Raw genomic sequence first — 23,187 nt, 5'->3', positions numbered from 1 at the left:
TACTGCAGGATGACTCATCATGCGGGTCTGATCACCCACTCCACACAGCAGGTGCTCGACTGCTTTTATCAGCAGAGTCCAAACACTGACGGTGGGATTTTCCAGCTGCGTTGGTCCCCAGAAACTGGAAAAATCCCGCCCCGTGTTAATGGACCTTCACGTGGTGTGATCCACCGTTCCCACCTCCCCCACAACCAACCCTCCCCTGCTACAATTTGCCTCACGGCTCCAGGGACCCGAGCCCGATGCCCCGCTCGGGTCACTGCCCGTGTGGAGTTTTGCACATTCTCCCCGTGTCTGCGTGGGTTTCCTCCCGCAGTCCGAAAGACGTGCGTGCGGATTAGGTTGAGTGGTCATGCTAAATTGCCCGGGGTGTGTAGGTTAGCGGGGGCAAACGTGTGGGGTTGTGGGGATAGAGCCTGGGGGGGGTGGGATTGTTGTCGTTGCAGACTCGATGGGCCGAATGGCCTCCGTCTGCACTGGACGAAGCAAACTCCCATGGCTGGCGGAATGGGAAAACTACCCCCCCGCCGGATCTTACTTTGGCTGTCCTGCTTCTTGTGCAGAAAGTTGACGTGAGTCAGAATTTGAAAAATGATGGAATCAGACGTTTGTGGTTTGGCTGGATATTAAGCTACACAGATGCCAGACACCCAGACGTTGGCTATCTACACGACACAGACAAACAAACCAGCATGAGTCACCTTGCAGCTGAAAAGCCAAAGCAGCAGATTCTCAGACCGAGCTTCTGAAGCACACTTTATCAGTTATGTTCAGCTCCCTCACATCATTATCATTAATTACTTCTGGTGAACCTTCAAGGAAATATTGCGGAGAAAACAGTGATAATTTAGGGAGTTTTTAAAAAAAAACTCCTTTCTTTTTAACGTGTTAGAAATATAAATCCAGCATTCGACTGAGAGTACCAGCAAGTCAGAGTGAAATACACATTGAGCCTTAGAAAGGTTACAGCGCGGAAGGAGGCCATTTGACCCATCTTGTCCATGCCAGCCTGAGGATACATTGTTTATTCTAATTCAATAAATTTTAATTTGGACTAGGAATTTAGAGTGATATGTACAGCACGGTGTGGACTGAATGTGATTTTTAATTCCACGGGTGGTCACCGATTGTGGGATACATTCCTTATACTGTGTACCTGCCATTAGAATAATCTGACCTTCTTTTTTTCTTGTAGTGGACAGTCAACTTCCGAGCGTGAAGCCGTTTCAACCTGTGGCGGGCTCGCAACTCTCGCACTTGCCAAACGGGTGCTTCCTGGTAACGCGGAGACTGAATAACCGGAGGAAGTTTTCACTTTGATTGATGAACTTGGAAGAATCGAATATCGCTCCTCCCGATTCGATGGCTGCGGACAGACACATATCTTCGGCCGGCAACTGAAAAACAAAAGACGGTCGGGATCGTTTGGCCGCGATCGCACGTCGGAATGTGTGGCGAGATTGATGTTTGTAAAATTGCCTGCTCCCTTTAAAAAGGTGGTGTTTTTCCGTGCTTAGAGAGTTAAAACGAAAACGCAGGTGCATATGGTGCCTGTACACAGACTGAAACATTGGTATCAAAGGCAAATAAAAAAACAGCAAGGTTGCCTTGGCAATAGGCTTTTGAATATTGTGAATTTGGCCTGTCATTTTAAATTAGGCACTTGGATGCCAGCAACCTTTTTGATTTGAAATTGATGTTTTGGTAACCTGTAAGGGACGTGGATATGTCATTACAGGTATAAAAGAACAGGCAGTGGGGCAAAGATGTGCGGGTTAGGTTGATTGGCCATGCTAAAATTGCCCCTTAGCGTCCTGAGATGCGTAGGATAGAGGGATTAGTGGGTAAATGCGTAGGGATATGGGGTAGGACCTGGGTAGGATTTTGAGGTGGCACGGGAGCACAGTGGTTCACAGCTCGGGTCCTGGGTTCAATTCCCGGCTCGGGTCACTGTCCGTGTGGAGTTTGCACGTTCTCTTCGTGTCTGCGTGGGTTTCCTCCCACAGTCCAAAGGGGTGCAGGTTGGGTTGATTGACCGTTCTAAAATTGCCCCTTAGTGTCCTGAGATGCGTAGGTTAGAGGGACTGGCGGGTAAATGTGTAGGGATACAGGGGGGGGTAGGATCTGGGTGGGATTGTGTTCAGAGCAGACTCGATGGGCCAAATGGCCTCTTTCTGTGGGGTGTCCATGATTCTATGAAAAGCAGAGACAGCCCTCTGCCACTGTTCAGTCTTGAGCTCAAAGCCTCAGCAAGATAGCCAAGAAGAAAGAAGGCAGAATATTCCAGAAAATGCCAAACCTCGCTGTAACTTAGAAAGTGACTAAAATTCTATTTCTTTTGTTAATGAGCGGGAATTGTATTTATCTGAACAGCATTCCATTAGAATCACGTTTTATTGGGCTCGTTAATAGTTTAGTTAACCCGTTCACTGTTAGTTAGATCAATAAATTGTTGTTGATTTTGCAGACAGTCTTTCTCAAGGGCAATTAGGGATGGGCAATAAATGAGGACCTGGCCAGTGACACCCACACCCCTTGGATGAATAAAATAAGCTTGGCAAGTTCAGACTGAGTGAGCCCAAGGAACGAGAGAGTCATGAAATCAAAATAGAAATCAGCTTCTGTGAAAAAAGGGGAAATGATGATTTAACCAAAGCGTCGGTAGAAATACGAATGGATCTCCGGCTTTGACACTGATAAAATTACACCGTGCGGTTCCGGATCAGAACACTGACATTTCCACGTGACTTCAAATTGAGAGCTAGCCTCAGTAATGGTAACCATGAAATGATCAGGTTTTGAGTAATCTGAGAGAGCACTGACCTATTTTCTGCGATAAAACATTCTACAATCTAACCTTTAGGCCACTGTTCACACCTTCTTTAGTCTTCAATACTGTCATTAATTAACACGATCATCAATACTCCCTTTGTCTCGTGTTCGTGACATCTTTGTCAAATCTCTCCTTGTTCCCACCTATCCACGACTTTCGATTTTGTTCCACCCGCTCTTGAATAGTATAAAATCAATCATATTCCTCTTGAGTTGAAGAAGAGTCTTATAGACGTGGAACATTAACTCTGTTTGTCTCTCCACAGACGCCGCTGAGTTTTTCCAGCATTTTCCGGTTTTATTTCAGATTGCCAGCATCTGGAATATTTTGATTTTACTTATGAAGTGGTCATCGATTGTCGGATAAACCTAACCCGGTTCGTTTGTGAAAGAAAATCTGCTGTCCTTACCTAGGCTGGCCTACAGGTGACACGGCAATGAAGTTGACTCTGAACCGCCCCTCTGAAACGGCCAAGCAAGCCATTCAGTTCAAGGGCAATTAGGGATGGGCGCCAAGTGTTGGTCTTGCCGGCAACTTTCATATCCCAGGAATGAATAAATCAACACAATAGACGCAGAAGGTGAGGTTGGTGAGCAAACTGCACACGGTACAGTGATGCAGCAGGACATAGGCAAAGAGAAGGGGAAAAGGAACGTAGTAGTGATTGGAGATAGTGGGGTGAAGAGTATTGACACTGTCCTTTGTCACAATGACAAAGTGCACAGAAGGGTGTGTTGTCTGCCTGGTGCTCGGGTACAGGATGTCGCAGCTGGGCTGCAGAGGAACCTGGAGTGGGAGGGTGAGAACCCGGTCGTTGTAGTACATGTGGGTGCCGGCGACGTAGGCAAAGTGCGGACTGAGGATCTGGGGAGGGAGTATGAGAAGCTGGGAATGGAATTAAAAAGTAGAACCGACAAGGTGGTTGTCTCTGGGCTACTGCCTGAACTGAGTGCAGACAGGCGTAGGGTTGACAGGCTAAAGGAAGTGAATGGGTGGCTCAGGGATTGGTGTGGGAGGAATGGGTTCGAATTTATGGGGCATTGGCACCAGTATTGGGGTAGGTGGGACTTGTTCGGACGGGATGGGGTTGGTCTGAATCGTGCTGGGACCAGAGTGTTGGCGAATCGAGTAAAGAGGACTATAGACAGGGCTTTAAACTAATTAGGGGGGGGGGAGGGTGCGAGGGTAGGTGACGCTACGAGGTCTAAAGTTAAGGATAGGGTACAGGTAAGGGAAGAGGCCAAGGATGTCCCAATTGGTGGCGTTACGGCAAATAGGGTCCAGGTGAAGGCTGGGATGAAAGCGCTTTATCTGAATGCACGAAGCATTCGGAATAAAGTGGATGAGCTGGTGGCGCAGATCGACACAAATGGATACGATCTGGTGGCCATTACAGAGACGTGGCTGCAAGGTGACAGGGACTGGGAGATGAATGTACAGGGCTATCAAGTGTTTAGGAAGGATAGGCAGGAGGAAAGAGGGGGTGGCGTAGCTCTGCTGATTAAGGATAGTATCAAGGTGGTAGCAAGGGATGATATCGGAGCCAAAGAGCAGAACGTGGAATCGTTGTGGGTGGAGATTAGGAACAGCAAAGGGAGGAAGACGCTGGTGGGTGTCGTCTATAGGCCCCCGAATAATGATCTGGAGGTGGGGCGGGCTGTTAACGCGCAAATAAGTGCGGCGTGCAGGAATGGGACGGCAGTAGTTATGGGAGATTTCAATCTGCATATTGATTGGTCGACCCATGTTGGACGAGGTGGGCTCGAGGAGGAGTTCTTGGAATGCTGCCGGGATAATTTCCTTGAACAGTGTGTGTTGGAGCCGACGAGGGAGCGAGCTATCTTGGATCTGGTGCTATGTAATGAGGCGGGTAGAATTAGGGACCTTGCGGTGAAGGATCCTCTTGGAGAGAGTGATCATTGTATGGTGGAGTTTCTGTTGCAGATGGAGGAGGAGAAAGTGGGTTCCCGGACACGCGTCCTTTGTTTGAACAGAGGGGAGTACGGTAGGATGAGAGAAGAATTGGCGAATGTGGACTGGGGGAGCGCGTTGGAAGGTAGGTCTGCTGAGGAGCAGTGGAGGATCTTTAAGGAGATCTTTCTTGGTGCTCAGCAGAAATTTATTCCGATGGTTAAAAAGGACAGTAGGAAGAGAGGTAATAAGCCGTGGATAACGAAGGAGGTGAAGGAAAGTGTTAAATTAAAAGCGGAGGAATTTAGAGTAGCTAAGAGCAGTGGGCGAGAAGAGGATTGGGAAAGGTTTAAATGTCAACAAAGATTGACAAAGAAGTTGATAAAGGAGGGTAGGAGAAGCTATGAGGCTGGGCTAGCACTTAATATAAAAAAGGATAGCAAGAGTTTTTATAAATATATAAAAAGGAAGAGGCTGGCTAGGGTGAACATTGGTCCTTTAGAGGATGAGAAAGGGGAGCTAGTGGTAGGGGATGGGGATATGGCTAAGGTCTTGAATAACTTTTTTGTTTCTGTCTTCACGGAAGAGGACGTGAATAATTTGCCGGGTGTTAGCGATGGAAAGGTGGTAGGAATGGAGGGTCTTAATGACATTACTGTTACTAGAGAGGTGGTGCTCGACAGACTGGAGGGGCTGATTGTGGACAAGTCCCCAGGACCGGATGGAATGCATCCGAGGGTTCTGAAAGAAATGGCGGAGGTTATAGTGGATGCTTTGGTGGTTATTTTCCAGACGTCGCTGGATTCCGGGGAAGTGCCGGAAGATTGGAAAACGGCTAATGTTACGCCGTTGTTTAAGAAGGGTGCCAGGCAAAAGGCGGGGAATTATAGGCCGGTTAGTTTAACGTCTGTGGTAGGTAAAATGTTAGAATCCGTCATTAAGCAGGAAATTGCGAGGCATCTTGAAGGGAATTGCTTGATAGGGCGGACGCAACACGGTTTCATTAAAGGGAAGTCGTGTCTGACAAATTTACTGGAGTTCTGTGAGGATGTGTCTAGGGCAGTGGATAGAGGAGAGCCGGTGGATGTGGTCTTTCTGGATTTTCAGAAGGCGTTTGACAAGGTACCTCACAAGAGGTTATTGCAGAAGGTCAGGGGACATGGAGTTGGGGGTAGGGTGTTAGCGTGGATAGAGGATTGGTTGTCAAATAGGAGGCAGAGAGTGGGGGTCAATGGGTGCTATTCGGATTGGCGGTTGGTGACTAGTGGGGTGCCCCAGGGGTCGGTGCTGGGGCCTCAGCTATTTACCATTTATATAGATGATCTGGAGGAGGGAACCGAGTGCAGGGTGTCGAAATTTGCTGATGACACCAAGATTGGGGGAAAGGCAAATTGTGCGGAGGGTGTAGAGAGTCTGCAGAAGGATCTAGATAGGCTGGGCGAATGGGCCAGGAAATGGCAAATGGAATTTAATGTTGGCAAGTGTGAGGTAGTCCACTTTGGTAGGAAGAATGGTAGGAAGGACTATTACTTACGTGGCGAAAAACTGCAGCAGGCGATGGTGCAGAGGGACCTCGGGGTCCTTGTGCATGAGTCGCAAAAACCCAGCTTGCAGGTGCAGCAGGTGGTCAGGAAGGCGAATGGGATGCTGGCCTTCATAGCGAGGGGGATTGAATATAAAAGTAGGGAGGTCTTGCTGCAGCTGTATAGGGCATTGGTGAGGCCGCAGCTGGAGTACTGTGTGCAGTTTTGGGCGCCGCACCTGCGCAAGGATATTTTGGCCCTGGAGGGAGTGCAGAGGAGGTTTACTAGGCTGATACCGGAGTTGAGGGGGTTGAGCTATGAGGAGAGGCTGAATAAACTAGGCTTGTACTCGCTAGAGTTTAGAAGAATGAGGGGAGATCTCATTGAGACGTATAAGATGATGAATGGGATGGATAGGATAGAGGTGGAGAGACTCTTCCCGCTCAAAAAAGACAGTAGGACTAGGGGGCACAGCCTCAAGATAAAGGGGAGGCGGTTTAGAACGGAGTTGAGGAGGAACTTCTTCACTCAAAAGGTGGTGAATCTCTGGAATTCTCTGCCCGTTGAAGTGGTGGAGGCTGCCTCGCTAAATATTTTTAAGAAGCGGGTTGATGGGTTTTTGATAAGAGAGGGGATTAAGGGTTATGGGGAGAGGGCGGGAAAGTGGAACTGAGCCACGACAGATCAGCCATGATCTTATTGAATGGCGGGGCAGGCTCGAAGGGCTAGATGGCCTACTCCTGCTCCTATTTCTTATGTTCTTATGTTCTTATACTGTGGATGCTGGAATCGGAAACAACAACAGAAAATGCTGGAAAATCTCAGCAGGAGAGAAGAGGAGAAAAGAGCCAACGTTTCCAGTCTGGGTGACCCTTCGTCGGAATAAATCAAAACTTGTTGCGATATGGCAGTCCCATAAATCGACAGGAACATTTTGACAATTGGATTTTTTTGTGTGTTTTCTTTCTGTCGCAGGCAAATCTCTACCTCAATACATTATAGCTACATTTCAACATATGTGCCCAAGCTCTACGAGGGACAGCTGAGAGAGGAAGCACACCAGCGCACGAATAAATGTGACAATTTGTGTGAAGCTTTAATGAACAACAACTGATTTTTTAGACCCGTGGGTTTGGCAAAAAGGAAAGAGAATTAAATTATTTATGCCGCAATGAGTTCTGATTGCTGTGTGCGTCAGCGAGTTTGTTATCTTGACATTAACAGGCTTGATGGAATTGCTGTCTGGAGAGAAAGCAGCTGAAGATAAAAAAAAAATGATGACCTCTTGTTCTGGGTAATGAGAACAATTTGTTTCCAGAGATTGAATCAGATGAAGAGTTCTGCACATTTAAATTCTTCTCCCTTAAAGAGATTCTTCCCTTGGAAGCGGTGTAAACTTACCGCAATGTGATGGCGTGACGGCTGGCTCCCGGCATCGCTGACTCTGAAGAGATTGCCGTCGTCCAAGCCTACAACACTAGGGTCGCTGTCTCCGTTCTTCAGCTGAAACTTCATGTCCTTCAGGACGTGCAGGACAATCCCCGAGGACGTCAGCAAGTTCTGCAAAGTGGCTTCGGACGACTGACAAAAATAACACATATTATTCGTGGGGGTCGCTGACAAACTGCTCCAAAGCAGCATCTGGGACGAGTCAGATGCAAGACAAATTCATGCTCCCTTTGGGTCACAGCCGTCGCTCCTCACGCCAAGTCCATATTCAATTTAAGTTCGTTTATTTTAGTGTCACAAGTAGGTTTACATTAACACTGCAATGAAGTTACTGGGAAAATCCCCGAGTCGCCAGACTCCCCTGCTCGGGTGCAGTGAATTTAGCATGACCGATGCGCCTAACCCACACATCTTTTCAGATTGTGGAGCAGCCGGAGGAAACCCACGCAGACACGGGGAGAACGTGCAAACTCCACACAGACAACGACCCGAGCTGGGAATCGAACCCTCGTCCCCAGCATTGACAGGCAGCAGTGCTGAACACTGTGCTACCATGCTACCCGTCGGCAATGATGTGATATAAATGTGTTGCTGCTACTGATACGCTGAGGACCAAGGGACAGGACTTTTCCCACGGTTGTTGGGACCCCCCCCGCCCCACCCGACAAGGTCAGGATCAAATGGGGGTCAGGAGCCTATCCTGTGTGGGGAAAGACACTTTCCCTTGAATTGTTCAGTGTGCTGATTCACTGAAATAAATATACAATCCATCCATCCATTGCTGTTAGGGTTGCCAACAATAGTTTATTCCATCATTTTCTTCAGACGTTTCTCTTTCCCACATTTAGAAATATTGACATGAGGGAACAAGGCTGACAGTCGAGCATCGTCTTATTGGGTAATGAGTCTTTTTGCTTCCAGTTGGCGTAGGAAGACAGTGCGTCACGATGATGGATGTGTTGGCCGACTGATGGCTGGGTTTAAGTCACGTGGTGAGACCTCCAGGAATAGATTTAATCACAGTTGGTAGCCTAAAATCGCTGGGCAGAGGGAAGGCTGGCCTGCTGAACCCAGGCTGACTGAATCAAACTCATTCTGCCAGGCCCTGGCACTTCCCAAAGCCATGACATGCTGCAGCTGGAAAGAACATCAGTAAGGCCTAATTTGGAATACTGCGCAGAATTCTGGTCGCCACACTACCAGAAGGACGTGGAGGCTTTGGAAAGGTTACAGAAGAGGTTTACCAGGAGGTTGCCTGGTATGGAGGGCATTGGCTATGAGAGGAGGTTGGAGGAACTTGGTTCATTCTCACTGGAACTACAGAGGTTGAGGGGTGACCTGATAGAGGTCTACAAGATTATCAGTGGCATGGACAGAGTAGATAGTCACATATTCTTTCCTAGGGTAGAAAAGTCGAGTGCTAGCGGACATAGATTTCAGGTCCGTGGGGAAAAGTTTAGAGGAGATGTGCGAGGCAAGTTTTTTGTTCACAGAGGGTGTTGAATGTCTGGAACGGATTGATGTGATGTGGGTATGCCGGCGTTGGACTGGCGTAAACACAGTAAAAAGTCTGACAACACCAGGTTTTAGTCCAACCTATTTATTTGATAATATATTATCAAATAAATAGGTTGGACTAAAACCTGGTGTTGTCAGACTTTTTACTGTGGAACGGATTGCCCAGGGAGGTGGTGGGAGTACGTATGAGAGCAGCACTTAAACAGCGTCTAGACGAATACATGAATAGAATGAGATTGGAAGGTTACGGACTCTGGAAGTGCACACGGCATCGTGATCGGTGCGGGCTTGGAGGGCCGAAGGGCTCGTTCCTGTGCTGTACTGTTCGTTGTTCTCTACCACCGAACAGGACAAGTTAAAAAGGGCAGCGAATATTTTATATATATGGGAACACCACCACCTGCCAGTTCCCTCCAAGCCGCCTGCCATCCTGACTTGAGAATACATCACCGTTCCTTCACTGTCACTGGGTTTAAATCCTGAACTCCCTCCCTCACAGCACAGTGAGTGTCCTACACCACATGGACTGCAGAGGTTTAAGAAGGCAGCTCACCACCACCTTCTCAAGGGCAATTATGATTGGGGATAAAGGCTGCTCCAGCTGGGGATCCACGTCCCATGAACAAAGAAATAGAACCAGAAAGTCTCGTGTACGTTTGTGCAGAGATTTCCAATTCTTACAACTCCAGAAAGAGGAAATAACTAACGCAATGAAACACAGACATTGCTCTCTCTCTCTGTAATTGATACTGGCAATGAGTATTCACTCAGACATGCGTAACGAGTCTCAGCGTCTGTCGTGCAATTAATATGAAGTTACCTTGTAATTCCGCTGACATCTGGAACAAGTCAGCAGAATGGCGCTCTTGCTGGCTTCGATACGGAAAGGCCACTGAGTTACCAAGTTCACAGCAGCTGGCACATTGCGAGAGAAATTGCGGCTGAACGTCAGGTTACTGGTGAAGATAAAACAGGTGTGAGGCACTCACTGTATAGTCATTTAACAGCCTTTCTCTGAACTCCAATCCCTGCTCAGTGCTGAGTCTAATCACATCAATTGGGTAGAACTTCCCATCTTCGTTTGGGTGGAATTCAGGTTGCAATCCTTCAGGTCCTCCTCTCCGCTCTATTCCTGTAACCCAGCTCATTTACCAAGACTAATCCCCTAACCTACACATCACTGGACACAAAGGGGCAATATAACACGGTCAATCCATCTAAACTATACATCTTTGGACTCTAAAGGGCAACTTAGCATGGCTAATCCCCCTAAATTACACATCTTTGGACCCTGAGGGGCAATTTAGCATGGCAAATCCTGCACATCTTTGGATTGTGGGAGGAAACCGGAGCACCCGGAAAAAAACCCGTGTAGACACAGGGAGAACATGCAAACTCAACACAATCACCCAAGGCTGGAACTGAACCTAGGTCCCTGGCGCTGTGAGGCAGCAGTGCTAACCACTGTGCGGTTAATAAAGGAGAAGGGAATGAACCATTTTGTGGGCAAGAGGCTGGGCACTCAATGGGAGGCTGGGCTGCTACAAGCTTAGGAAAAGACAAGGGGCTGGCACTGGTCTTTCATTGGTAGAAAGTAGCAAGTCGCCAAAAAGGGATCTTTCTCAGGGTGGAGGGCAGTAACCAGTGGAGTATCACAGGGACTGCAGCTCTTCACAATATATGAACGATTTGGAGGAAGGAACCGAAGATACTCTGGCTAATTTGTGGATGATACAAAGGTGGGAGGGAGGCAGCTGGTAAGGAGGATATAATTACTTTCAGGCTGATAGGATGGAGGAGGTAGATGTTCTGAGGGAAGATGTATTCGCAATTTTGAAAAACCTGAGGATCGATAAGTCCCCTGGGCCAGATGAGATACATCCTAGGATACTTTGGAAGGCAAGGGATGAGACTGCGGAGTCTTTAGCTTTCATCTTTGGGTCCGTACTGTCCACAGGGATTGTGCCAGAGGACTGGAGAGTGGTAAATGTTATTCCTTTCTTCAAGGAAGGAAATAGGAATCGAGTCTGCACCGACCACAATCCCACCTCGGCCCTACCACCGTATCCCGACATATTTTACCCACTAATCCCTCTAACCTACACATCTCAGGACACAAAGGGGCAATTTTAGCACGGCCAATCAACCTAACCCGCACATCTTTGGGCTGTGGGAGGAAACCGGAGCACCCGGAGGAAACCCACGCAGACACGGGGAGAATGCGCAAACTCCACACAGACAGTGACCCGAACCGGGAATCGAACCCAGGTCTGTGGAGCTGTGAAGCAGCAGCGCTGACCACTGTGCTACCGTGCTGCCTGGACCAGAATAAGGGAGTGCTCATTTTAGACAGATCTGAGGAAGAATTTCTTCTCTCAAAGAGTGGTGAATCTTTGGAATTATTTACCCCAGGAAGCTGTGGAGGCCGAATCCTTGAGCATTTTTAAGGTTGAGATGGATAGGTTTTTAATCAGTCGGGGAATTCCGGGTTACGGCGAGGAGGTAGGAAAGTGGGCTGAGCGAGTGTTAGAACAGCCATGATCTTATTAAATGGTGGCAGAGGCTTGAAGGGCTGAATGGCCTCCTCCTGGTCCTATGTCTCCTGCTCTTACATTGCCTCCAATATCATTCGAGGGGCAATTTCAGCCAATGAGGCCGTTTCTCTTGTGGTTTCACAAGGTTTTGAGCGGGAGATTGGAGAGTTTCAGGATGAAATGGTTTATCCATCCAATGGGTAAGAAACATCAAATTGACCTTATCCAGTGTAAGACCACAACAGGGATTATAAGGACTGCAATTAATCTAACTGCATCAGCCCACGAACTATAAATGGAGAACACCTTTAAGAAATCCTCCTTAACACTTTGATGGTTGCACACTTTAAAACAAAGATTTTGAAGTGATATCTTGCAGTGTCATAGAGTGATGGAAACAGGCCCTTTGGCCCAACTTGTCCATGCCACCCTTTTCTTTTTAAACCCCTCCCATTTGGCCCATCTCCCTCTATGCCCATATTACCCACGTAGCTGTCTAAATGCTTTTTAAAATTGTACCTATCTCTACCACTGCCTCTGGCAGCTGGTTCCAGACGCTCATCGTCCTCTGTGTGAAAAACTTGCTCCTCTGGACCCTTTTGTATCTCTCCCCTCTCACCTATGCCCTTTAGTTTTAGACTCCCCTACCTTTTATGTATCTTATTATATATTATGCATTTTATGTATCTCATGTATCGTTAAAATACCTTATTAAATAGCTCCATCTGACAACCAAGCGCTGCCGTAAGGACATTTGCAATGGATCACTTCCCCCCCGCAGGAAAATGGGATTTTTTATACTACGAGCATGCTCCATTTCACAATAGAGAAACTTCTGAAGAGGTTTCAGTACCAATGGCGTCTCTCATCTGAACAACCTTACCCCAGCTCCTTTTCCAAGTGCCACGATGGTGAAGTCGAGTTGTCCCTCTTGACAACAAGGAGGTGCTGCTCGTGAATGCCATCATCGGCAAAGGCAATGAAACCAAACTTCACATCGGTGATTCCTGGCAAGGAAAGACAATCACGGATATTCGTGTGACAAACATCCTCTTCGCATGTGGGTTGTGAAATTAGCAGCATTGTGCTTTCCAAATAAATAGACAAAAAAGAAGCGACAAGATTTATAATCCATCGAATCCCTACGGTGCAGCAGGAGGACATTCGGCCCATCGAGTCCACACTGATCCTCTGAAAGAGCATTCTACCTTGGTCTATTCCCCTGCCCTATCCATGTAATCCTGAGCATTGACCATGGCTAACCCACCTCACCTACACATCTTTGGGACACTAAGGGGCAATTTAACACGGTCAAACCACTCAACCTGCACATCTTTGGAAGCCGAGGGGCAATTTAGCACGGCCGATCCACCTAACTTACGCATCTTTGGACACTAAGTGGCAGTTTACCATGGCCAATCTGCCTAACCTGCACATCTTCGGACAGTCAGGGGCAATTTCGCATGGCCGATCCACCAAACCTGAACACAGAATCTTCAAGTACAGAAAGAGGCCATTTGGCCCATCGAGTCTTCACTGACCACAATCCCACCCAGGCCCGATCTCCATAACCCCATGCATTTACTCTAGCTAGTCCCCCGACACTAAGAGGCAATTTAGCGTGACCAATCCGCTTCGTCCACAACATTTTTGGGCTGTGGTAGGAAACTGGAGCTCCTGGAGGAAGCCCATGCAGGTACGGGGAGAATGTGCAATCTCCGCACAGACAGTGACCCAAGCCGGGAATCGACGCTGGGTCCCCGGCGCTATGAGGCAGTGGTGCTAGCCACTGTGCCACCCCTTTGGACTGTGGGAGGAAACTGGAGCACCCCGAAGAAACCCACCAAGATTGTCGGGGGAGAGATGGCTCCGATGTCCCGATGTGGGGGGTTTAATCTCAATTTGAGATTGGGGCCTCCCAGTTACTCAGTGGGGTCCGCCTTGCTGGCATCTTGAGGTTCCACCCCTCAGCAATGATGGTACAAAACGCATCCCCTCGCTTTGTTTTGACAAAGTGGCAGACGATCCGGTGAGAAAAACCTGCCGGTTTCCTTGGGGAAGCGGGAACACAGCAGTTTCGGTCAGAAACAGACACTTGGCCAATTTTTGCACTGAGACAGGCATGTCCTTTTCAATCTCCAATTGAAGATTAAAAAACCCTCTTCCCCATTATAACCAATATCAGAGCATCAGGGCACAGCACGCAACTCCCTCTCCCTCGTATATGTTTGAAAAATTCCACCCCTCGTCTTTATTAATCATTCCTGCTCACTGGTCTCCATATCTTCTCAATCCGTCCTTCCAGCATCCTTCCCGGTCCTTGCTTTTAAGGCAAGCAATGTGCCGAATAGATTAAAACAGTGAAGGGAAAAATTACCTTGTTTTTTGAAGGTTTCCACCAACGAGTTAATAAGCGAGGGAAGTTTTGTAACCGTCGGCCTGTTGCAGTCTCTTTCTTCAATAATGAAGAGGACATCTGCTGGTGTTAACGTCGGCCATCGCTTGTTATCTACCACATCGTCATTCTGCATGCTGTCACTCACTTTGCCAGCCACTGCAAGACGACAGAAACATCGGAGTATAGCATCGCAGAGAGACACTTCCACTGCCTGGATATTGTTAATGTGAATCCCCAAATTACACCACCGGTTGGTGCTCGGAAATATTTGTGGCAGAAAGTGATGTTACATAAGAAATAAGAACATAAGAAATAGGAGCAGGAGTAGGCCATCTGGCCCTTCGAGCCTGCCCCGCCATTCAATAAGATCATGGCTGATCTGTCGTGGCTCAGTTCCACATTCCCGCCCTCTCCCCATAACCCTTAATCCCCTCTCTTATCAAAAACCCATCAACCCGCTTCTTAAAAATATTTAGCGAGGCAGCCTCCACCACTTCAACGGGCAGAGAATTCCAGAGATTCACCACCCTTTGAGTGAAGAAGTTCCTCCTCAACTCCGTTCTGAACTGCCCCCCCTTTATTTTGAGGCTGTGCCCCCTAGTCCTACTGTCTTTTTTGAGCGGGAAGAGTCTTTCCACCTCTATCCTATCCATCCCATTCATCATCTTATACGTCTCAATGAGATCTCCCCTCATTCTTCTAAACTCTAACGAGTACAAGCCTAGTTTATTCAGCCTCTCCTCATAGCTCAACCCCCTCAACTCCGGTATCAGCCTAGTAAACCTCCTCTGCACTCCCTCCAAGGCCAAAATATCCTTGCGCAGGTGCGGCGCCCAAAACTGCACACAGTACTCCAGCTGCGGCCTCACCAATGCCCTATACAGCTGCAGCAAGACCTCCCTACTTTTATATTCAATCCCCCTCGCTATGAAGGCCAGCATCCCATTCGCCTTCCTGACCACCTGCTGCACCTGCAGGCTGGGTTTTTGCGACTCATGCACAAGGACCCCGAGGTCCCTCTGCACCGTCGCCTGCTGCAGTTTTTCGCCACGTAAGTAATAGTCCTTCCTACCATTCTTCCTACCAAAGTGGACCACCTCACACTTGCCAACATTAAATTCCATTTGCCATTTCCTGGCCCATTCGCCCAGCCTATCTAGATCCTTCTGCAGACTCTCCACACCCTCCGCACAATTTGCCTTTCCCCCAATCTTGGTGTCATCAGCAAATTTCGACACCCTACACTCGGTTCCCTCCTCCAGATCATCTATATAAATGGTAAATAGCTGAGGCCCCAGCACCGACCCCTGGGGCACCCCACTAGTCACCAACCGCCAATCCGAATAGCACCCATTGACCCCCACTCTCTGCCTCCTATTTGACAACCAATCCTCTATCCACGCTAACACCCTACCCCCAACTCCATGTCCTCTGACCTTCTGCAGTAACCTCTTGTGAGGTACCTTATCAAACGCCTTCTGAAAATCCAGAAAGACCACATCCACCGGCTCTCCTCTATCCACCGCCCTAGACACATCCTCATAGAACTCCAGTAAATTGGTCAGACACGACTTCCCTTTAATGAAACCGTGTTGCGTCTGCCCTATCAAGCAATTTCCTTCAAGATGCCTCGCAATTTCCTCCTTAATGACGGATTCTAACATTTTACCTACCACAGACGTTAAACTAACCGGCCTATAATTCCCCGCCTTTTGCCTGGCACCCTTCTTAAACAACGGCGTAACATTAGCCGTTTTCCAATCCTCCGGCACTTCCCCGGAATCCAGCGACGTCTGGAAAATAACCACCAAGGCATCCACTATCACCTCCGCCATTTCTTTCAGAACCCTCGGATGCATTCCATCCGGTCCTGGAGACTTGTCCACAATCAGCCCCTCCAGTCTGTCGCGCACCACCTCTCTAGTAACAGTAATGTCATTAAGACCCTCCAGTCCTACCACCTTTCCATCGCTAACACCCGGCAAATTATTCACGTCCTCCTCCGTGAAGACAGAAACAAAAAAGTTATTCAAGACCTTAGCCATATCCCCATCCCCTACCACTAGGTCCCCTTTCTCATCCGCTAAGGGACCAACGTTCACCCTAGCCAGCCTCTTCCTTTTTATATATTTATAAAAACTCTTGCTATCCTTTTTTATATTAAGTGCTAGCCCAGCTTCATAGCTTCTTCTACCCTCCTTTATCAACTTTTTTGTCAATCTTTGTTGACATTTAAACCTTTCCCAATCCTCTTCTCGCCCACTGCTCTTAGCTACTCTAAATTCCTCCGCTTTTAATTTAACACTTTCCTTCACCTCCTTCGTTATCCACGGCTTATTACCTCTCTTCCTACTGTCCTTTTTAACCATCGGAATAAATTTCTGCTGAGCACCAAGAAAGATCTCCTTAAAGATCCTCCACTGCTCCTCAGCAGACCTACCTTCCAACGCGCTCCCCCAGTCCACATTCGCCAATTCTTCTCTCATCCTACCGTACTCCCCTCTATTCAAACAAAGGACACGTGTCCGGGAACCCACTTTCTCCTCCTCCATCTGCAACAGAAACTCCACCATACAATGATCACTCTCTCCAAGAGGATCCTTCACCTCAAGGTCCCTAATTCTACCCGCCTCATTACATAGCACCAGATCCAAGATAGCTCGCTCCCTCGTCGGCTCCAACACACACTGTTCCAGGAAACTATCCCGGCAGCATTCCAAGAACTCCTCCTCGAGCCCACCTCGTCCAACATGGGTCGACCAATCAATATGCAGATTGAAATCCCCCATAACTACTGCCGTCCCATTCCTGCATGCCGCACTTATTTGCGCGTTAACAGCCCGCCCCACCTCCAGATCATTATTCGGGGGCCTATAGACGACACCCACCAGCGTCTTCCTCCCTTTGCTGTTCCTAATCTCCACCCACAACGATTCCACTTTCTGCTCTTTGGCTCCGATATCATCCCTTGCTACCACCTTGATGCTGTCCTTAATCAGCAGAGCTACGCCACCCCCTCTTTCCTCCTGCCTATCCTTCCTAAACTCTTGATAGCCCTGTACATTCATCTCCCAGTCCCTGTCACCTTGCAGCCACGTCTCTGTAATGGCCACCAGATCGTATCCATTTGTGTCGATCTGCGCCACCAGCTCATCCACTTTATTCCGAATGCTTCGTGCATTCAGATAAAGCGCTTTCATCCCAGCCTTCTTCTGGACCCTATTTGCCGTAACGCCACCACTTGGGACATCCTCAGCCTCTTCCCTTACCTGTACCCTATCCTTAACTGTAGACCTCCTAACATCACCTACCCTCGCACCCTCCCCCCCCCTAATTAGTTTAAAGCCCTGTCTACAGTTCTCTTTACTCGATTCGCCAGCACTCTGGTCCCAGCACGATTCAGACCAACCCCATCCCGCCCGAACAAGTCCCACCTACCCCAATACTGGTGCCAATGCCCCATAAATTCGATCCCATTCCTCCCACACCAATCTCTGAGCCACCCATTCACTTCCTTTATCCTGTCAACCCTACGCCCGTCTGCACTCGGTTCAGGCAGTAGCCCAGAGAAGACCACCTTGTCGGTTCTACTTTTTAATTCCATTCCCAGCTTCTCATACTCCCTCCCCAGATCCTCAGTCCGCACTTTGCCTACGTCGCTGGCACCCACATGTACCACCACAACTGGGTTCTCACCCTCCCACTCCAGGTTCCTCTGCAGCCCAGCTGCGACATCCTGTACCCGAGCACCAGGCAGACAACACACCCTTCTGTGCACTTTGTCATTGTGACAAAGGACAGTGTCAATACCCTTCACCCCACTATCTCCAATCACTACTACGTTCCTTTTCCCCTTGTCTTTGCCTATGTCCTGCTGCATCACTGTACCGTGTGCAGTTTGCTCACCAACCTCACCTGCCTCGTCCTCTTCCAGACTGGAAGCAAGAACCTCAAACCTGTTATGCAGATTAAGAGGCTGAGGCCTCCGCTCCTCACCCCCCTTCCTCCTCCCAGCAGCCCCCTTTTGTTCCTGACCCTTAGATTTAGACAGTCTAGGGGGGGTGGATGTCACTTGCACCCCATTGACAATGACACCCTCTCTCCCCCTGATGAGCCTCAGTGTCTGTAGCTCAGAGGCCAGCTCATCCACCTTGAGCTGGAGCTCCTCCAGCAACCTGCACTTACTGCAGACATGGCCACTGGGAAGGACCCTGGGGTCCACCAGTTCCCACATCATACAGGAACCGCACATCACATGCCCCTCCATTATTCAATATAATTTGTTGTGGGAAAAAAATATTTTCCTTGTTTTTTGCTGTAGTAGTTTTGAAAAAAAAAATTTTTTTTTTTCCTTGTTCTTTCCACCTGGCCTTTTTACCTTCAAGCCCTTTTTGATATTAAGCCCTAATAGCTCACTCTGCTTCCCTCTCACTCCGCTGCCCGCTCCGACGCTGCCCGCTATCTACACCAGGCCTCCTTTTAAACTTGGCGCTGATTTAAAGCTGATGGGCCACAACTGCCTGATAATCACTCCCTCACAATTCTTAAAGCAGTAAATACAATAAGTAAATGCTTTAAACAGTTCTACAAAGAACAAAGTGCTTTAAACTTATTTTAAACAGGTTTTTAACAGGTAAAGTCTTAGCTTTCTCTCTGATGTTACAAATGATTATTACGTAAAACAGCAAGTTTGGACAATATTTGATGTGAATTATTATTGTCACATGTATTAGTATACAGTGAAAAGTGTTGTTTCTTGTGCACTGTACAAAGTATACCATTCTTAGAGAAGGAAACAAGAATGTAGGGTTACCGTCACAGCTAGGGTATAGAGAAAGATCAACTTAAAGCCCTTCTGGGAAACCACAAGCGCTAAATAATTGGTATTCCTCTTTTTCTTAAATTTTTTTTTATCCATAACTCTGCTTCCCATCTTGCACTGAGTCCAGTTTGCCCATGACCCTTGCTTGCTGGCCAACATCCTTGCTCAGTTATGCGGTCCCCTGATGTTAAAATTCTCAATACCTTTTTCGCCAGATCACTCCCCATTTCTAATAATCTCCTCCAGCCCCGCAAACCCTCCATAATACCTGTGCTCCTCTCGGATCGTAGAATCCCTACAGTGCAGAAGGAGGCGATTCAGCCGATTGAGTGTGCATCGACTCTATGACAGAGCATCTCACCCAGGCTAAACCCCTGCCCTAACCCTGTAACAATGTCGAGATGCCAACGTTGGACTGGGATAAACTCAGTAACAAGACTGACAAGAAGCTATCCCCGTAACCCCACATATTTATCGCCGCTAATCTTCCTAGCCTACTCGTTTTTGTACACTAAGGAGCAACTTAGCACGTCCAATCCACCTAACCTGCACATCTTTGGACTGTGGGAGGAAACTGGAGCACCCGGAGGAAACCCAAGCAGACATGGGGAGAACATGCAGACTCCACACAGTCACCCAAGGCTGGAATTGTACCCAGGTTTCTGGTGCTGTGAGGCAGCAGTGCTAATCACTGTGCCACCCGATTTTGGCTCCTCGAGATCACTGATTTTAACTGTTTCCCCACTGGTGCTAAGCCCTGAATGCAATATGGTTCCTAAGGTCTGGAATTCCCTCCTTAAACCTTTCCCACTTTCTCTACTCCTATAAGTAGGGAATGATTGTCCTTGTTCTAACATGTCTTCGCTCTAGTCATTGTCGTTACATAAGGAATGCATTTAACTTTGATAATGCTCATTCTTCCACCCATCACAAGTCTGCCTTGTCTAAGATCTGCTGAGGACACTTGTGTTAAACTGTGCCAGCTGTATCGCCCCACTCAACCACCGCAACCTCCCAATGCCACGGTCTTGGGGAAGAGTTGGTAGTCTTGATGTGGAGATACCACTGGGGTAAACACAGTAAGAAGTCTCACAACACCAGGTTAAAGTCCAACTGCTTACACTCGCTTGACGAAGGAACGGCGCTCCGAAAGCTTGTGGCGTTCACTATCAAATAAACCTGTTGGACTTTAACCTGGTGTTGTGAGACTTCTTACTTGGGGAAGAGTACAGAGGAGATTTCCAGGAGAAATGAGAGAAGCTCGGATTGGAGAGTAAAGAAGGTCAGAGGAAGGTTTAACAAATGAACTCACACTCACAAAGGTGTTTGCCAAATAAGTCAGAGGAAACTGCTCCCTGTGGCAGTCGGGTTGTTAACCGGAGGAAACAGATTCATGGTAATTGGTTAGAGAATCAGAAGTGATATCTGGAGAATGTTTGTTACTATGCCAATTCTTATCATCTGTAATGCAATGGGGAGTGAAAGCAGACTAAATAATACCTCGCGTAAAGAGAACTGGATGAAAACTTGAAAGGGCGGAAATTGCAGTGTGGAATTGCAGTCGGGGATTGGGACTAATTGGAAATCTCAAAGAGATGAAGCAGATACAATGGACTGAAGTTTCCTCCCTCTGTGCTGCAAGATCAGGAAATAAAAGTGCCAATTTCCTCACTCGTGCTCATGCAAGTGGAAAAGTACACTCAATGACCAGATTTTCACCCCCGCCGTCAGTGAGGAGGGAGGGGGATTCCTTCCGGATTCCAGCCCACCCAAACCACACTGCAATCCGGGACGGGAAAGGTAAATCCAAAACTTGACTGACCTGGATCTTGGATGGGAAGTGGGCAAGGGGCTTTTATCAGAAGCCCCTTCTGAAGTCTCTCCCTCCCTACTCCCTTAGGGTCTGGTGGCCCCCAGAGCTGCCTCTCCACCATTCGGTGCCCCCCTCCATTCTCATAATGACTCTTCCCCGCCCCCCTCTCAGTCCTTCCCTACCCTCCCCATCCTGGGAATCCCTTGACTATACCTTGGCCTCAGTGCCAGGAGGTAGTCTCGGGAGCCTTCAAGCGTTGCCTCTTCAGTCCACTGCAGTTCCCGTCACTGCAGCGGGGCCTGGAATCCTCCTGACTAACCTCTCTTTCTCCACTAAGTGAGGGGTGGAGATCCTGCCTGTAGCCGTTCAACAGCCATTTGAGGGTGAAATAGCTGCAAGGGGCTTGGGGTTGGCAAGGAGGGGCAGGTATGAGACCCATACGGAAAAGGAGAACAGAGACATCTATTTCCTTCCCCTTCGCTCACCACCCTGATCGATGCAATGGCAGATGGCTACTGCTGCTTTCTCCTCCGCTGAGTGTGAGATATTGTCCCAAGAGGTCAGCAACAAGGGCGGCGTGACACTTAATTCACCTGGGGCCACCAGACCCTAAGGGAGTAGGGAGGGAGAGACTTCAGAAGGGGCTTCTGATATAAGCCCTTTGCCCATTTCCCATCCAAGATCCAAGTCAGTTAAGTTTTGGATTTACCTTTCCCGTCCCGGATTGCAGTGCGGTTTGGGTAGGCTGGAATCCGGAAGGAATCCCACCCCCCCCAACCTCCCCATTGACGGGGCAGGGGGTGGTGTGAAAATCTGGTCATATAGAGTGTACTTTTCGACTTGCATGAGTGAGGAAATTGATTTATTTCCTGATCTTGCAGCACAGAGGGGGGAGAATTCAGTCCATTGTATCTGTTTCGTCTCTTTGAGATTTCCAATCAGTCCCAATCCCATGTAAGAATCCGTTAAAGACCGGAAAGGTGAATTAAGTGTCACACCGCCATGAAGAATAAAGTTCCAGCTCTCTCTCTGAGAGGGCTATGAGCCAGTTTTCTAACTTTCAAGAAAGCAAAGTTCCAGTTTTGTTTTTTGAGAACCACAGAGAAGTCACAGTGCAGAAAGAGGCCATTCAGCCCATTGTGTCTGCGCTGGCCAGAAAAGTGAAAAAAATCAGTCCAGCCGCTCATTTTAATTCCAGTTTCTAGCATCTGAGTCGTGGCCCTGGAGGTTCCAGCACTTCAAATACAGATCCTAGGAGATTTTAAATTTGGAGGACACTTCAACCAGCAACTTCGGCAGTGGATTCCACAGATCGCCCTGGGGTGAGGAAGCTTTTCCTCGTGTCTCCTCTAATCCTCCTACAAATCACTTTAAATCTGGGCTCCCTGGTAATTCACCCCTCAGTTAACTGGAATTAAAATGAGCGGCTGGACTGTTTTTTTTCACTTTTCTGGCTAGCGCAGACACAATGGGCTGAATGGCCTCTTTCTGCACTGTAACTTTTCTGTGGTTCTCAAAAACAAACCTGGAACTTTGCTTTCTTGAAAGTTAGAAAACTGGCGAATAACAAGTCTTTCCTATCGAGATCCCTCAATATTTTGTACACCTCAACTGAGTCACCCCTCAGCCTCCTCTACTTTAAAGGCAAACAACCCCAATCTTGTCTCTGCTCACTGATTGCTGCAATTTTCAAGCCCTGGCAACATTCTTGTAAATCTCCTCTGCACACTCTTTCCAGGGCAATTATGTCCTTCCTGTAATGTGGTGACCAGAACTGCGCGCAAAATCCCAGCTGTGGCCTGACCAGTGTTTTACACAGTTCCAGCACGACATCCCTGCTTCTGTATCCAATACCTCACCCAGCAAAGGAAAGCGTTCCATGTGTCTTCTTGACCATCTTGTCCGCTTGCGCTGCCACCTTCAGGGACCTGTCGACACACACCCCAAGGTCCCTTCGCTTCCTCGACCCCTCTCGGCACCTTCCCATTCATCGAATATTCCCTTGCCTTGTTCACCCTTCCCAAGTACGTTACCTCACACTTTTCCGTGATCAATTTTAAGAGTACTCTCCCCGGAATAAATTTGCCAGCGCTTTCTATGGATGGAATTTTACAGCACTTTCTCAGGAATAGATTTTACAGTACGCTTCCCAGAATGGACTTTACAGTATTCTCTATGGATTGAATTTTACAGCACTTTCTCTGGATCGAATCTTACAGCACTTTCTCCTTTGCAATACACTCTCCGGAATAAATTTTACAGTCCATTTCCCGGAATGAATTTTGCAGTACTTTCTCGGGAATGAATTTTATAGTACATTTCCCGGAATGAATTTTGCAGTACTTTCTCGGGAATGAATTTTATAGTACATTTCCCGGAATGA

At 48.0% G+C, this 23,187-nt stretch overlaps 1 protein-coding gene across 1 annotated transcript; it reads right to left on the bottom strand.

Moving 5' to 3' along the window:
* Positions 1-500: 500 nt before the first annotated feature.
* On the bottom strand, positions 501-22,795 carry LOC145355172 (uncharacterized). The gene is made up of 7 exons (XM_080207086.1): positions 22,664-22,795; positions 21,290-21,413; positions 14,149-14,325; positions 12,655-12,778; positions 10,058-10,193; positions 7,672-7,851; positions 501-1,400 (listed from the first exon to the last, which is right to left on the bottom strand). Exons 1-7 carry the CDS (start codon positions 22,793-22,795, stop codon positions 1,230-1,232), a joined length of 1,044 nt encoding a protein of 347 aa, XP_080063212.1. The 3' UTR covers positions 501-1,229.
* Between the last annotated feature and the right edge of the window lie 392 nt (positions 22,796-23,187).

This window comes from Carcharhinus amblyrhynchos, chromosome 18 (genome assembly GCF_965287045.1).
Source record: "Carcharhinus amblyrhynchos chromosome 18, sCarAmb.v2.hapA, whole genome shotgun sequence".
Taxonomy (NCBI): domain Eukaryota; kingdom Metazoa; phylum Chordata; class Chondrichthyes; order Carcharhiniformes; family Carcharhinidae; genus Carcharhinus; species Carcharhinus amblyrhynchos.
Note: the sequence above shows the minus strand (reverse complement) of the source record. Positions and strands in the feature narration are given on the sequence as shown.

Bases quoted from the DNA above. Each gene is read 5' to 3' on its own strand.
- LOC145355172 (XM_080207086.1), bottom strand. From the start codon at position 22,795: ATGAATGGGAAGGTGCCGAGAGGGGTCGAGGAAGCGAAGGGACCTTGG. The intron at 7,852-10,057 runs GTAACTTCATAT...TATTTTTGTCAG, and splicing joins GATGTCAGCGGAATTACAAG to TCGTCCGAAGCCACTTTGCA. The intron at 1,401-7,671 runs GTAAGTTTACAC...TTTGTTTTTCAG, and splicing joins CGTCACGCCATCACATTGCG to TTGCCGGCCGAAGATATGTG.